Genomic DNA, 16,389 nt, shown 5'->3' on the forward strand with positions numbered 1-16,389 from the left:
GGTAAAATTACCAATAATTTTACTGATCTATTTATAAATATCTTTCAATAAGTGCAATGTTGTGCCATTTTGCTATAATTTTATGGATGTAAATATATAATCTCCAATCCATGCTTTTTTAAAAGTAAATGTCTAAATATGCAGTTTCTTTAGCATTGCAAAAGTTAGGTTCATCTGGTAACATTAATTTATTAGGGAGGTCAATGAACCATTTTGAATTTTTTATTGGATCAGTAGAATATCGGTTATTGGTATCAGTAAATTTTATGTGTATATTGCTATCAGCTAAAATTTCACTGTATTAATAATTCCAATCCATCTCTTTCCAGGTGCTGATATGCCAGTGGTGATTACTGTGCTAAACAGTTACTCCGGATGGGCCCTGTGTGCTGAAGGTTTCATGTTGAACAACAACCTTATGACTATTGTAGGAGTACTCATTGGATCTTCTGGTGCAATTTTGTCATATACAAGATCATGTGCAAGGTATAAATTTCTTATATTAATTTCATTTTAATAGTAATATAATACGTTAATTATCTATAATTGGACCTTTATTAGAAAATTACGTTTCTGTTCCTGAATTTTTGTAGGGATGGAAGAAATTAATCAAAACATTTGTGAATCAGTTTTGTTTGTGTAAAAAATTAATAAATTAAGAGTATTTGAAAACAAAATTGTTAGAAAAATATTTGGACCTAAAAGGTATGAGGAGACAGGTGAGTGGAGAAGGTTATGTAATTTAGAACTGCATAATATGTATTCATGTCCAGATATTCTTAGAATAATTAAATCAAGAAGACTTAGATGGGCAAGCCTTGTGGCATGAATGGGAGAGGAAAGAAGAGTTTACAGGATTCTTGTTGGGAAACTGGATGGTAAGAGACCTGTAGGAAGGCCAAGACAAAGATGAGAGATAACGTTGAGAAGGACCTAAAGGAAATCTGTAAGGATGGAAAAGATTGGATTGATCTTGCCCAGGATAGGGGCAGATGGATGGCTTGTGTTGCTGCAGCCATAAATCTTCAGGTTTAACAAGACTAGAGAGTTAGTTAGTTAGTTAGTTACCGATAATTGAACCAGTCTGATGTATCTGTAAGTAACCTGTAATTTAATGCAATCTTTAGCTGTTTTTAATGTTTTATTTTTATGAATGTAAATTATATAATTTGCAACTGTGGTTTTGATATACGAGGTGTGGCTAGAAATAAACCGGACTGTTGCTACAAAATCTTTTATTGGTTATTTTGTAGAATATGAACATTATCTTTTTCAAAGTACGCCCCTGCACTATCAATACACCGCTCCATACGAATCTTCCATTGCTGGAGACAGTGCTGGAAATCGTTTTCTGAAACCATGTTCATGACCGTTGCTTTTGTTTTCACAGATTCTATGGTCTTAAATCTGGTTCCTTTCAGTGCTGATTTGATCTTTGGTAATAAAAAAAGTCACACGGAGTGAGATCGGAAAATAGGATGGATGTTCTAACACTGGGATCTCATACTTAGCCAATAAAGCCTTGACTCACAATGCCGTGTGGGCAGCAACATTGTCCTGATGAAGAATCCATGACTTGCTTTTCCACAAATCAGGCTGTCGTCTTCTTACTAGCCCATGAAGGGCGTCAGCGTCGTAATGAAATATTGTTGGTTGACAATTTGACCTTCGGGCACACAATTCGAATCAATTCACCGACATTTGCAATGTTTGATTCCGTTTTTGACGTGCAAGAACGTCCAGGACGCTTGTCATTCGCAATCACTTCTCGTCCCTCTCTAAACCTTTGAAACCACTCAAACACATGAGTGCGTGATAAACACACATCTCTGTACACTTCCTTCAACAAACCATAAGTTTCTGTGGCGGATTTTCCAAGTTTGATAAGAAACTTCAGATTGATATGCTGGTCCACTTTCACACTTATTTTTTTTTCCGACGGAGCACAGATGTACGGTTCACTTCGTCCACAAGCTACAGAAGAACTGAGCGCCGTGCACCCTAGGCAATCACACAGCCGATAAGCAAGATATCACATTATACACCCATGCACCGCTTATCCTTGACGTGCTTGCCATTTGTTGATAGTAACATCAATACGGTTTTTTCTAGCCACACCTCGTATGCACAAAATATATTTATTAGGGCTAATAAATACCACTTCGATCGATATTGATGGTCTCACCAATTCCCACCAATACTGATGATACTTGAAACCCCACTTTTATATTTCCAGATTTCACATTTTCCGCATTATACATCCAATCTTTATAGTACCAATAGAGCAAAACACTATTAGATTTTACATTTTCCTTCATTTTAAGTTTTATCATCTTGGTCCCCTGTTGTGAGGCGACCACCAGTTTAGTATTTCTTTTGCAATAATAATATACATATTATTTTTTTGTATGTGTTTCGTGTGTAGTTTGTGCTCTTCTCTGGAGTATAAGTGATCCGGTCATGGAAGACTCTGGCGAGAAGGTGCGGGTAGAAATTTCGTATTTTAATTATACATACATACATATATATATATATATATATATATATTCTTGGGTTTATATTAAATATTAATCTATTCCTATTCTCCTGGGGTATTTGGGTTATAGTTATGGATTAATTGAGGTCCAGTAATATCAGTGTACCCTCATATACGATCCATGACAGATTACGGGCAGCTAGATGTGCAATTTCAACATGTAGTGTAACAAAATACGCAAGAGGGCAGCACCTCGTGTGACTGACCAAAAAGGACTCTTGTTGGACACCCCCTCTGCCGGTCAGTCCAAGAACCACCCCAGGGGGGAGAAGGTGGAAGTTTTTTATGTTATTTTTTTCCTCTCTTCGAGGAGAGAAGCTACATAAAGCAACGGAGATATAGTATGGCGGAGTAGAAGGACATAATAAAACAGCCTGTAGAGAGTGTGCGAGTGTGAATTGTGCAAATAGTTTGGATAAGAATTTTTCTTCATGTGTGAAATTGAACTAAACACTAGAAAAGGAGTGGAGTATATATAAGTACGGAAGAAAGAAGCCACCGAAGGAAAGTGTGTAAAAGAGGAGGACTGGACTAGGTTGGAAGGAATATGCAGGTGAGAGTGCAGTGAATAAGGGCCCCAACGGAAGGCGCCGGGACTTAGTTAGGGTGTGTGTGCATGGGATAAGTAAAACAAATAGAGGCCTCTAATAACTAAGACGGAACTGTAAATACAACAAGCAGCAAAAGTATATACTTATAATGTTCACAATCATTTAATCATCTTTTTTTTAACAACGCAGGAATAATAAATTCAATATTTGTATAAATATTATTGTACTGGTTGTTTTTTATGAACAAATTATAGTGCTCACGGCGGCGAGGTGGGGAAAGGGTTAACACCTACGTAAACTTTCATAAGAGTCTCATGCCATCCCTTTCGCCTCTCCCCGTTGTGCGTCACAGCTGTAAAATGTAAAATCGAGGTTCCACCGTATTTAAGTAAGAGTACCAATTCTTCGGCACTATCCCAAATATTAATGTAACTCGTGTATCCTAGACCAAGTGCATTTTCAATTGTAAATCTGCTGAAACATGCATTGAGAGATGTGAAATATTTGGGCTTGTTTCAGGCTATGAACCGCTCATTACCAAACGTCATTCTTGGTGGTTACGGCACTTCATCGACTGGTGGTGGAAAACCTATGGAAATTACAGGCACTCACAATGAAGTAAATGTTGAGGGAGCTGTAGAATTGATAAGCAATGCTAAAAACATAATCATAACACCAGGTAAGGTGTATGTATAAGCACTAGTAAAATATTTTTTATTTGTAATTTTATAGTTGCCAGAACTGAAAATAAGCACACTGGATGAGGAATTATACCGCTCCACAAGAGGAGATGATAGTTCATAAGGGACTATGTGATGTTTCGATGGCATTTTATGTGCAGTGAATTCAGTCCATTAGTTGAGGTGATTGTGTACTTGAACTATATTCAGACTCTGGATGTCCTTTTGTTCAGTATCTTGAATAAAAACATACTGGACCTGGATCCTCAAAACATGGCATCTGTATATCCGAACTCCAGGACAAGCTAGAAATAGAGCACCTTGTGATTGGTACAAAGTGCAATAGGGGCTGAATGCTCAATGACTAGGGGCATGCATATTTCGTTCCTGACGAAAACATGAAACGTGAAATAACACATTCTAGTGTTAAATTTTCATATTTTTGAAACGTGTGAGGTGCTATTTGCTACCATGTTTGGTCACGAAATGTTGTGAAATAAACTGCAAAATGCGAAATTAACTCTGATAAACTTACTTTTCATTTTTCCGCGTAAATTTCTTTCCCGATCGATTTCGCCACCCGTTCAGTGGCTTCGTCAGGTGTGTACTGTCTTGCTGCAGGCGGCGTGGTTCCTTCTTCTTCAGCTTGTGCTCGTGGCGGCGCTAGTTGATGCAGTCCTTTCACTTTTTGCCATTCCCGTGTGGGCGTAGTGATTCCTTCTTTTACCGCGCAATGGGGTTTTGGTGCTGTAAGCGGCGGTTCCCGCTCTCGTCGTCTGCTTTCCTGGAGCAGCACTTGTTCGCACTTTGAGGTCCGTACTTGGTTTCTTGTCTTGGGAAGGAGCAGGTTGGGTGGGTGTGCATAAATGGCCAGCATAGACATCCAGGAAATGTACCCATCCATACCAAGAAGCCTTGCAATAAGTGAGACCAGGAAGTGGATATTAACTAACCCAAAAAACCCTTATGAGACTGAACTAATCATATCCCTCCTGAAAGTTTGCCTGGAAACCTCTGCCCTACAGTTCGAAGGCCAATACTTCTATCAAGAGGAAGGCCTGGCCATGGGAAACCCCCTTTCCGCTATCCTCTCCAACATAGTTATGTATGCAATAAAAACCAATGTCTTGTCCTCACTCCTCCTTTCCAGAAATGGCTACAGACTGTACGCTGACGACTCCATTCTTCTGTACAAAAAACACGAACAATTACAAGAACTTGTACGATTATTTAACTCGGCCCACCCACGCATCCAGTTCATACCAGAGAAAGAAAAATACAGCACACTAAACTACCTGGATCTCGCCATAAGCATAAAATATGACAAATTCAAGACCAATGTGAACAGAAAACCCAACTCAGGAACGCAATACATCCACAAACTTTCCGGTCACGCTGCACGACAGAAAAACAACATTTGGATCAACTCAGGAACGTCGTTAGGGGGGCCCGGGGGGCACTGGCCCCCCAAAACGTTCACGTGGCCCCGGCAAACTGTTCTACATTTGCTGAAAATTTTACTTTCATGACAAATATTGCAAAATAGTTTTTCAGTATTTTTTTTTCAGTTAGAAACACTGTTCTTAATTTGAGTGGCACGAACCCAAAACCACATTTCTTTCTCGTTTTCCTGGTTCTAGCTATAGTGGATGTCAGTGTAGGAACCTACAACTTCGTCGTTTCTCGGAATTTTGAGGGAGCGGTCTTTCCACCCCTAGCAGTCACAGGTCAACAACAGGCAGGGTTGGGTGTTGAGTGTTGCCGTTGCGTCCAAACAATGTTTTGAGCTTTAGTAGATTGAAGAACGACCGCTTGTGCAGCGGTAAACCACATACATGCAAACAGTTACAACTGGTCCCGAATCAGAGTGCAATACACGCTAAATAAGTATAATGGTGGCAGGATGCCTCATATCTCCGGGTAAGTAGTATTATTCGCACCAAATATCTATTCTACTATTGAAACAGTCTAAAACACGCAACGTGTTAAAAGTAATTATCTTCACAAACTGTACGATTTCTCGAGTCGCATATTTTTCTCGATATCGTGAAGACCGATTCTGAGATTCCTCCTTAACAAACGATGCCTCCCCGATTGCGCAGTGATAGGGTTGTTGCCTTGTAATCGAGGGGTCCCGGGTTCGATACATGGGTTGAGGTACACAGTGGTCAGGATCTTACTTTAAACTGTAGGTCCAGTCCCGATTAGTCTTACTGTGCATAAAGTGGACTTAAAAACAACTCAACTCAACTCCTTAACAAACTTTTCGAAGAATCGAAAATTTAAACAAGAACAAGTAAATACATTTTTGTAATTTTGAAGTAAATTATTATTATTGTTATAATTTTGGGTATTTTTGGTTCGTATGAATCTGCTTCACACAGTAAGCTTATTTTGTTGAGTCAAGTATAACCCTTGAAATAAGTCACTGGAAAGACATGTGAGGTTGCATATATATTTAAGCATCTATAAATAAATAATAACCCGTGGTTCGACAGCCCTGGTAGGGCCTTGGTCTATCTCCCGACTGCCAGTCTCCCTCCCACAATCCTATCTAGAGGTGTGGAGATCGTTAACCAGTAATGGGGTGACGTGGGGTCAGCACGTCGAACCCCAAACCGTTATAGGGGATATCCGTAAAGAATAATTATAGTCTTGTGGTAAGGAGTCGTTGTCATTTAACAAACTTTATTAATTTATTCCATCAGCATTATTTAAAATGTAGTGCCATACTGAACTTACCAACTTAACAAAGGCACATTAATTGCTAAATGAGGCATTTTCCTTGTGTTGCAGAGCAGGTTCAGTTTTTGAAGTATTGCAATGTTTTACACAGTCCGTTCGAAGAATTTTGAGAGTATTGATGTTTTGTCAGAGGGACCACCCCCGAATAAATATCTTTGGATGTTTTACAGGTTTCATCTTATTTAAGAAGGTAATTTTTCCGGTGCAACTTTCCTCCGTACAACATGTCTTTTGCCACTCAAGCTGAAGAGCCGATTCATAGGTGCAACGACCTTGGCAGAAAGAAACTCTGATTGGCACCATGGTGACAAAAGACTCAAGAAGTCCCGCAACCGACAGAACTCGAAGCGCTCGGATCCTACGGTGACATACATTTTGGTTGAACAAAAATGGATGCATTGGTAGGAAATGCAGTGATTTTATGGGCCGTCCTTTTCTGGGAAGTCGGAGACCTTTTGAAAACACACTTTCCCTTCATGCACACCAAGGGGCCTAAGCCATGTTACCCCCTCCCACAAAATCTTCTCTTCATCTGGCTCTGGTTACACTGGTCTACAAAAAAATATTTGTGAATGTTACAAGAACAAATCAAGCTGTTTCTATAAGTTGTGAAGCCCCGGAATGCAGATCTAATTTCAGAATTTCTCCATAAGGCTCAGATTTCCTGTAAAAATGTTTTTTGTATTTTCCTACCTCAGCCTATGTTCTATATGTATTGGTCGAAAGGACTCGCTTTCACAAAAGTGCTACAAACGTAAAAGGTAAGAAATCTGTGTCAGTATACAAAGGAATGAAGTAAATGAGTAACATGAAAGTGTATAAACATACCTAAAAATGTTTCCTTCCCGATTTCCTACGAAACATTGCCTCAGGAATATCTCTTCGTAAGGTCCAGCAGTAGTCGGACATCATTGCGGCACTCCATTTGCCTTGATACCGCTTTTCCATTAGAGCAATATCTTGGTGAAACCGTTCACCGTGTTCGTCACTAACGGCACCAAGGTTAGTTGGGAAGAAGTGCAGGTGATCATTCAAGAAATGTAATTTTAGATACATGTTGCATCCCATGCGTTGGTATGATCTAATTAGTCCATGTACAATATTGCGATACTTCTCTGCTTTATGGTTGCCTAAAAAGTTTTTACATACACTTGTAAAAGACAACGATGCCATTTTTTCAACATCTGTTAATTGTTGAATGAAATTCTCGTCATTCATCATTCCCTCATTTGAGGCCCTACAAATATTCCTTCTTTAATTTTGGCATCGCTGATTCTTGGGAATTTCTGTTGCAAGTACAAGAATCCACGTGAAGTTCTGTCCATGGCTTTCACAAAGTTTTTAATTAGTCCCAATTTTATGTGCAGAGGAGGGAGATACACATTTTTGGGGTCAACAAGAGGAGTGTTCGCCACATTCTTCTGTTCAGGCACTAATTCACTGCGAAGAGGCCATTTTTTTCCCACAATAGTGATTTTTTCTGTCTCTGCTGTCCCTCTCGCATAAGAAGCAGCAATGCTTTGTGCATGCATGCTGCATGCCAAGCAGAGTTGCAATTACCTTCAGATCTCCGCATATATTCCATTTGTATTTCTCATATTGGATATTTGTCAGAAGCTGTTTCAAGTTCTCATACGTCTCCTTCATGTTAACAGCATGAGCAATTGGTACTGATGGGAATTTGTTTCCATTATGGAGAAGTACAGCTTTCATACTAACTCAGCTAGAATCGATGAAAAGACGCCAATCGTGTGACCTGTATTCATGGCCAAGACAATCCATAACGGATGAGATGTCATTACAAAAAACCATGTCTCCTTCGTAGGAGAAATATTCTGAGAAAATAGTATGGCGTTCACGAAAAAAAAAAACACACTTTCGTATCGCAAGCGAGGAGATTCCAACCTTTCAGTGGCAAAGCTAAAAGTTCAGACTGTTGCTTAGACAAATTTAAATCCCGCGTAAGATCGTTCAGATCCCCTTGTGACAATTAGTGTGGCTCCATTGATGAACCGGACACTTTAAATGTTGGGTCGGCACTTTCTTCCCCGTGTTGGTCACGACAATCATCTTCACTCACAGTCACATTCTCAGGAGGCTTTGGTACCGGCAATTCTTCATTGTGACATACAGGTCTCGTGGCTGATAGTAAATTTGGGTACTGCACAGTGTTCCTTGTTTTCGACGTGATTCCAGCTATTTTGGTCAGTCAGAAATAACAGTCTGTTGTGTGATCTGATGGTTCCCTCCAAACCATGGGAACAGCAAATGACATGTGACTTGATCCTTTTAACCAGCTTGTCAGAAGTGTAACACAGGTCAAACAGCATATGTGGGGGGCCCATGTTTTGTCTTGGTACCCAACTTTACACCCAAAATAAAGTTCGTATCACTTCTTTATAAGAGGGGTAATTTGTCGCTTTTTTTACTTAAATGTCAACTCTCCACATATACAGTATGTAACATTCTTATTCGTACACACGGATTTTCAAAGAAAATGCTTTAATATCTGAAAGGAAATACACTCTTTTGAAATTGTTTCTTTACAATTCAATAACTAATATCATTAAGAACATAAAATCTTACCCAAATTCTGTATAACCAATGACAATAATAAATTAAATGAAACTGAAAGAGAAACATGCCATTTTTTATACAACTTTTCTATTCGTACACTTAATAATATAAAAGAAAAAAAGTATATTCAGAGCAAATTGACTGACAGTTCTAATACTTTGATGCGTATCCTTTGGCTTTAATTACTGCTTGACACCTGTTATTCATAGAATTAACCAGTTTCCGACATGTTTCAGAGCTTATTTTATTCCACTCGGCTTGCACAACAGTTTTCAACTCTTGTTTGGACTTGACGCCTGCTTTATGGACTCGTCTCTTCAAAATTGCCCATAAATGCTCAATGGGATTTAAGTCTGGACTTTGAGCTGGTGTTTGTAGTAGTTTGGGCACATTCGATATTATCCAATTCATGTTAACTCGTGCCTTATGCTTACTGTCATTATCTTGTTGGAATCTGTAGATAGGCGGCATGTCCATTTTTTGGGCACTCTGCTTTACATAGTTCTTCAATAGGTCCAAATAGACATGTGCATCCATGATACCATCAATAAACTGGATGGTACCAACACCTTTGGACGACATACAGCCCCAAATCATTAATGACCCACCACCGTGTTTAACTGTTGGAACTGTGTTAATGTGATCATTGTCTTTATTTGATTTTCTCCAGACCCTATTTATCCCATCTGACCCGTATACGATTAATCTTGGACTCGTCTGACCATATGACACTATCCCAAAAATCCTGGTCCTTGTGGATGTGCTCTTTCGCGAATGAAAGTCTATTCCTGCGATTCACCTTATTTGCATACGGTCTCTTTCGTGGTATTCTGCCATGATATCCATGCTTCCACAAGGCACGTCGGACAGTTTGATCGGACATCATCTTGCCAGCAATATTTTCTACTAACGGTCGTAACTGATGAACACTTAGTCGGGGGTTTTCTCGCACTCTTTTTAAAATATTTTATTCAACCGTCTCTCTTTTGGTTTTCTCGGCACATTCTGTGTTGAACCTTCCTCTCTAAATTTGTTTACTATGTATTGAACTGTGGAGTTTGATTTATTGACTGTTTGTCCAATTTTTCTTAACGAATAACTTCTAAGAGCCAAATTTATAATAACATCCTTCAGATCGGAACTAAGCTCCTTCACCTTGCCCATTTCGAACACACTGATAGATGGACGATAGGCCTTCAACAATACCTACGCAAGCATTCCGCTTGACGGGGAGCGCGCCTGCATGTTCAAACTTGTTACGAAGTTGCAAAGTGCATGAAATCGCCTGAATAGCGGTGGCGCTGTATGCGAGGAAGATTGAAACTCTTGCCTGTACGAATGACAATGTTGCAAGAAGCAGCGTGTTTTTCTCTTTTCACACAAATTATATGCTCTGTTTATACACTTTGAACATACATTTTTATTGACATTTGTTGGTGAAACCTTCATTAACATTAATTTCCAGGTACATATGAAAATGATTATATTTACTAGTAGATATGACATTTTTTCCTCGGAAATTCTATGTGTACGAATAACAATGTTACATACTGTATAACAAAATGAATTAAGGCTATTTACGCAGGTACGAGGCATTTTCTTAAGCACTAACACTACACACAACTTCTGAAACTTCAAATCACAACCTAATCAAAGGCAGTCACTTCCCACTCCGTCAGAACTCACAATTCTGAGACGCATGTGACAACAAACAACTCTGTGAATCTACGTGTTCGGACATGACTCATCGACAGTGTTGCCATGCCTCTCTCTTATTCACGATTTGGTTTGTTGCAATTGGAGGAAGGTCCCTGGCCTTAGGAACGTGCTGGTCATTCTATGGTCATATAATGACTGTTATTCAACAATATCTGTAGAGTAAATATAGGTTAAACCACAGCCTAATTGGCAGAATTTTCATGAATTGCATTAGGTACAGGTTAGTGCGTAACACGAACACTGAGCCCGATAGGGAAAAACTGATTTCATTTTCGAAATCAGCACCATCGACTTACCTTAGAACACAATTCACATTCCTTGCAACAAATTTCATGTTGACCAGTGTTATCGGCCGCGTCGAAACGCACTGCAGGTAGCTAGGACTTTCTGGGTTAATTACTTTATGGTTCAGCATGGACATAGACTTTTCAAATTGCAAGAGACAAAATTCTACTGTTTGTCCCTTTTCTGGCCGGAGATAAATGACAAAGATGTCGCAGTTCCTTCAGGTTCCCACACTCAACCCTTGTGCTCATAACCTGCAATGAAGGGAAATGCCATAATAAGCCTTTGTAATGTACCAACTTTATATCCTATAATCCTTCCTTGGTAACTTTCCACTCATTTTCAAGAAACATCTGCTTCTTTTTGCCCTACTGTGTTCATTGGTCGACAATTGATGACTGTCAGCTAGTTCGAAGAACAGATTGATCCGAGAAGTGGTTTCATAGTTAGCTTCTGTAAACGTGAGATTCCGGTAGGATCACGGAGTGCTTGAGATCTCATTTTCATGCATTGCGAGTGAAATTTCGATTAATTAGGTTCATTTTACTTTGCTCTTCTGCTACATTTGGCTAATTGCGAAGATGGGGATGAGTGATGATATGATTAAATTGATCAATGGACACTCACAAACACCCATGCTCAGTCCGGAATTCGAACCCGGCACACCTGGCATCGTAGCACGATGTGCTAACCACTCCGCCACGGTGGTAGGCGAAGTGAAATTTCGAGTGTGAAGCTGCCAGCTCGTTTACCTCTCGAAAAAAATTAAGTAGGATCGACTGATCGACCAAATGTCCAACACATTGACTTTCTAAATTGGTGTCTGACTACCACACAGGAGACCGCGTTTGACTCTCACGGCGGTTGATCTCACATGTGATGAAGAATAAGTCACATTTCAATTAAGGAAGGAAACGAGGTATGTAGTCAACTTTATATAGTAGTGTGTATGCTCTAGAAATAATACGTTTCAAAATTCTGCATATTTTGTGATTTTTCATTTAGCCTCCACCAGGGTTGTCAAAGGTCCATCTACCCATAAGTTCTATGGGTTTTATTGGGTTCCGTTGCAGGACCGGAACCTTTCTTCTCGCACAATTTAAATTCGTCCTAGTAGTGTATTGATCCATTAAAAAAAGGTTACTGGATCGTATTTAAATTGATCCGGAAAAGATTGCTGCACCGAATTTTAATTGATCCTGGGAAAAAAAAGTTCTTGGAAAGTGTTTAAATTCAGCCGCAAAACAAGGTTCCTGGACCGTATTTAAATTTTACCGAAAAAAGGGTTCCTGGACCGAATTGAGGCCTAGAACCCATTTACACTTGCTGATTTTCTCTCCCGGATGTGAAATGAATTTATTTACAATACCTGGACCATTAACAACCCTGGGATTGTTAAAGATTAGGGAACGCATACATTCTATTTTTTTCTATAGGATTCCGTTATAGGACCGGAACCTTTTCTCTCGCACAATCTAAATTTGTACCAAGTTGCGAATTGTTTCATTTCAATACGGAACTTTGACCCTATTTAAACAGATCAGGAAAAAAATGTTCGTTGACCGTATTTAAATTCTTCAGGAAATAAGGTTCCTGGACCGAAATTAAATTCATCTGGAAAAAATTCATGGACCGAATTGAAAACGTTACAGATGAAGAGGTTCCTTACGGTCCAGAACCCATTCACGATTGCTGATTTTCTCTCCTGAATGGGAATTGAATTTATTTAAAATTCCTGGACCATTAGCAACTCTGACCTCCACCCGGAAATGCAGACGCTGTGGCTGCTGCTTAGTGCTTAGGCGGAAAAGTTGACTAGACGTACAAATAAAATTAATCGAAAGTTATATAGCGATTAATATTTACTTACATAATAATATCATGAAATATGGAGAGCCAAATTACTTACTTATATTTTCTGTTATTTGCCTATCCTACTGGGAGCGAAAATATTTTGCCCTTGCTGGTGAACTCGGTTCCTACAAATTCAAGATGGCATTTTCTAATTTTCATTTCTATTTGGGCCGACAACTCCGTGGTGGAGTGGTTAGCAGGTTAAGCTACGAAGCAGAATGTCCCGTGTTCAAATCCCGGCCAGAGAATGTGTCTTGTTTGAGATGGTCCTTTCATCAAGTTAATCTTAACTCATTCTCATCTTCACGATTAGCCAAAAAGTGTCTGAACCAAGTCAATCAATAATTTATATTTTGTTATTTTACGCCACTTTTCTACCTCCGATCCGAAGGAATAGCGATGCGAGACATGATGCAACCACACCTGTCCAAGGTACGAACCTTGGACCTCTGGTTTCGTAGTGCGTCATGCTCATGCTTCGGGAGTGGAATCCTTTGAATGAAAAACTATAAAAGTAGGGTGAAAGAAAACAACATTGTACTGTACAAGAAAGCCATGTTTAGGTACTCTAAAGAAAACTACAGTTATTCAGTAAAATTAATTTTGAAGGACAAAGCCTCCGAAGTGTTTTTCCATTCGGTGATGCGTGGTCATCACATCGAGTCCCATCTAGTTTTGAGAGTGGAATTCGCTTACATATTGATTTCAAGTAGCTTCTCAATTGTCCTCACGATGTTAGGCCATCACAGAAATTTTGGAGTTCCTACCAGGGATCGAACCTTGAAAGACTAGAGCGCAATAATTTGAGCGCGCGAGAATTTTGTTGTTTCTATTGCCATCATATATTCAGTTTTGCACGCGCAAAGAAGATTACTTTTAAGAAACTAGATGTGTGCATAAAATTTCATTCTAATATACTAAATCAACCAATCAGTCATTATGATAGCAAAAATTCTTGACCACAAGAATAATTTATTGCCTTTTTATTGACTTCTTGACCTACTTGTTAATTTCTTTACTTTTTCTTGACTACCATGACTTTCTTGACTGCCAGACACCCTGAATAACTTTGTTCTCTATACCCCTGCTTTACAATCAAATTATATTGAATATTGAATAAGAATGGGCAACACCTTGTTCCATCAGTATAAACCCTAAGGCAAGAAATTCTGCTGAGGCATTGAACAGTGACGTTATCAGAAAATGGTCCCAAAACTTTGTTCATTAAGTGCTTCCGTTTTCCTGTTTAATAGCAGGACAAACTTTTTTTTCTTTTTGGGCAATGACTCGATGACTGAATTAAAATAAATTTCACTATTGAGTTTGGAAGCGTAGTCCATAGACTTGTAACTTGCATGATTTCTTTGTGTTGCCTATTTTCCTAATTAATATATTGTGACGCTCAAAATGTAGGACATTTATAATATTTTTCAAATTCCTCCTGGACACCAGACATAAGGCTAAAATGTAGGACATGTCCGGGAAAAACCGGACGTCTGGTAACCCTAGCCACAAAAAGCTCGTGCATGTCTGTCTCATATAATAGTGGTTAAGGGTGTCGAATTGCACTAAAGGCCGCCGGATTCGATTCTGGTATAAACATATACATGGGATGCCTATCATGAACTCATTACACAAACATTTCATTTTCGCACCGTTGTCATATTTGTACGTACACCTGATACCAGCACCCTTTTATATCTAAACCCACGGAAGAGGGTGTTCTCTACTTCTCAATTTTCTTCGAGCAAATTTACATCTCTAAGGAGTAAGGACTAATGACATTGTTCTTGGTGTCTCAAAAATCTGACATAAGAGAAAATACATGGATTTTTAAAGACTGTCTACATGCCATTAAGTTAATAAGTTCATTCTGCATTTAGATTCCCGAATAATGGCCGTGGATTTCGCGAGTGTATATCCGTAAATTTTTGGGGGCTACAGGAGAAAATAATGTTCTCTTCCAACAAGATTATATATATATATATATATATATATATATATATATATACTTATGTAGACTTATGTAGACCTATATGGTATATTAATAGTTTGTTAGTTTTTAATGGTTTAATAGAAAAAAATCTTAAGTTTTGGGCCCCCCTGAACTGATCAACCTCCTGGATCAACTTCTTCCAGAGGGCCATCAACCTTACCTCGGAACCCGAAGACCTGCAAACTGAATACAGTTACATCATCTCCCTTGGCATCAACAATGGGTACAGCTGACAGGAACTCCTCCACCTCCTGGACACTACCAAAAGAAGAAAAACGAACCATCCACACCCCCAGAAAGAAAAGACGAAAGAAAAATGGATCGGCCTCCCTCGACATCCTGGCCTAACCAAGGAAATTCAAAATGTTCTAACCAGCCACAATTTCAAGATAGCAGACCAACCCCCTCCTTCCATAGCCTCCCACCTAACCCATTTCAAACGATATTACACCGACCCCAATGCAAGAAGTGGCATCTACATGATCACCTGCACATGTGGAAGCAAGTACGTAGGTATGACAAAGTGCCGGCTCAATGATAGGCTAAAGGAGCATGATGCTGACCACAGACATAGGAGGAGAAGAACAGACCTTTCCTGCCACCTCATAGACGAAAACCATAACATAGACTCACAGGTTGTGGAATAAAGAATAATGAAAATAGTGATGGACAATTTGCCTGCTATTATATTTGCCGTTGACTGCACGTGTACTCATTACAATATGTTTCTTTGTTAACTGAATAGACAGGGTGTCCATAAATGATTCACCCCATAGCATATCAAAATATATATCCTGTAAAAAGTTTCTCGGAAACAACAGACGTGAAAGTACATTCATTCACTCAAATAATTTTAGTGACAATACTTCTCATTATTAATAAACTTCTACATGGGCGCCCTGACTGGCTTTCACAATATCAAGTCTATTGACTAATTCAGTCCTCGTGTTGCTGAAAATATCAATGGAGATTGATGCCACACACTCCTTGATCCTCGACTTCAATTCCACCAAGTCCAAAACTTTCTTGCTGTAGATGATGTCCTTCACGTAACCCCACATAAAGAAATGTAGGGAATTTTGTTTCCCACAAGCGTCGCCATTTTACTGTTTTGTCGCAATGCATGATGGTACAAAGTGTTGCCAAGTACATGTAAGAAAATTTTCGAGCTGTTCTTCATGTTAATGCCAACGACCTCCACTCCACTTGCATAGAAAGTTTCTTATGGACAACATTTATGGGGCGAACAAGATCTGTACACGCTGTATATTTTCGGCCACTGAACAGATTTCTGTGACACAGATTGATTGAATGAAAAGCAGAACTACCCTAAACACAAATACCCATCAGACTATCAAATAAAAAGTTCTAAAATGTTCATATACGTTGACGACATCTCCGTTAATGCTAGTGCTACTAGAATTGTTTGTACGTCGATTTATACTT

At 39.1% G+C, this 16,389-nt stretch overlaps 1 protein-coding gene across 1 annotated transcript; it reads left to right on the forward strand.

Moving 5' to 3' along the window:
• Positions 1 to 335: 335 nt before the first annotated feature.
• On the forward strand, positions 336 to 16,031 carry LOC145996915 (NAD(P) transhydrogenase, mitochondrial-like). Its single transcript, XM_083133487.1, has 3 exons — positions 336 to 486; positions 3,607 to 3,766; positions 15,087 to 16,031. The coding sequence occupies exons 1-3, from the start codon at positions 478 to 480 to the stop codon at positions 15,128 to 15,130; spliced, it is 213 nt and encodes a 70-aa protein (XP_082989613.1). The 5' UTR covers positions 336 to 477; the 3' UTR covers positions 15,131 to 16,031.
• Positions 16,032 to 16,389: the final 358 nt, after the last annotated feature.

Source organism: Lepisma saccharinum, chromosome 13, assembly GCF_977018435.1.
Source record: "Lepisma saccharinum chromosome 13, izLepSacc3.1, whole genome shotgun sequence".
Classification (NCBI taxonomy): Eukaryota; Metazoa; Arthropoda; class Insecta; order Zygentoma; family Lepismatidae; genus Lepisma; species Lepisma saccharinum.

What these genes read in the sequence shown, in the direction of transcription:
- LOC145996915 (XM_083133487.1), top strand. An exon ending in AAACATAATCATAACACCAG is followed by an intron (nt 3,767 to 15,086) that starts GTAAGGTGTATG and finishes AACTTCTTCCAG; the next exon opens with AGGGCCATCAACCTTACCTC.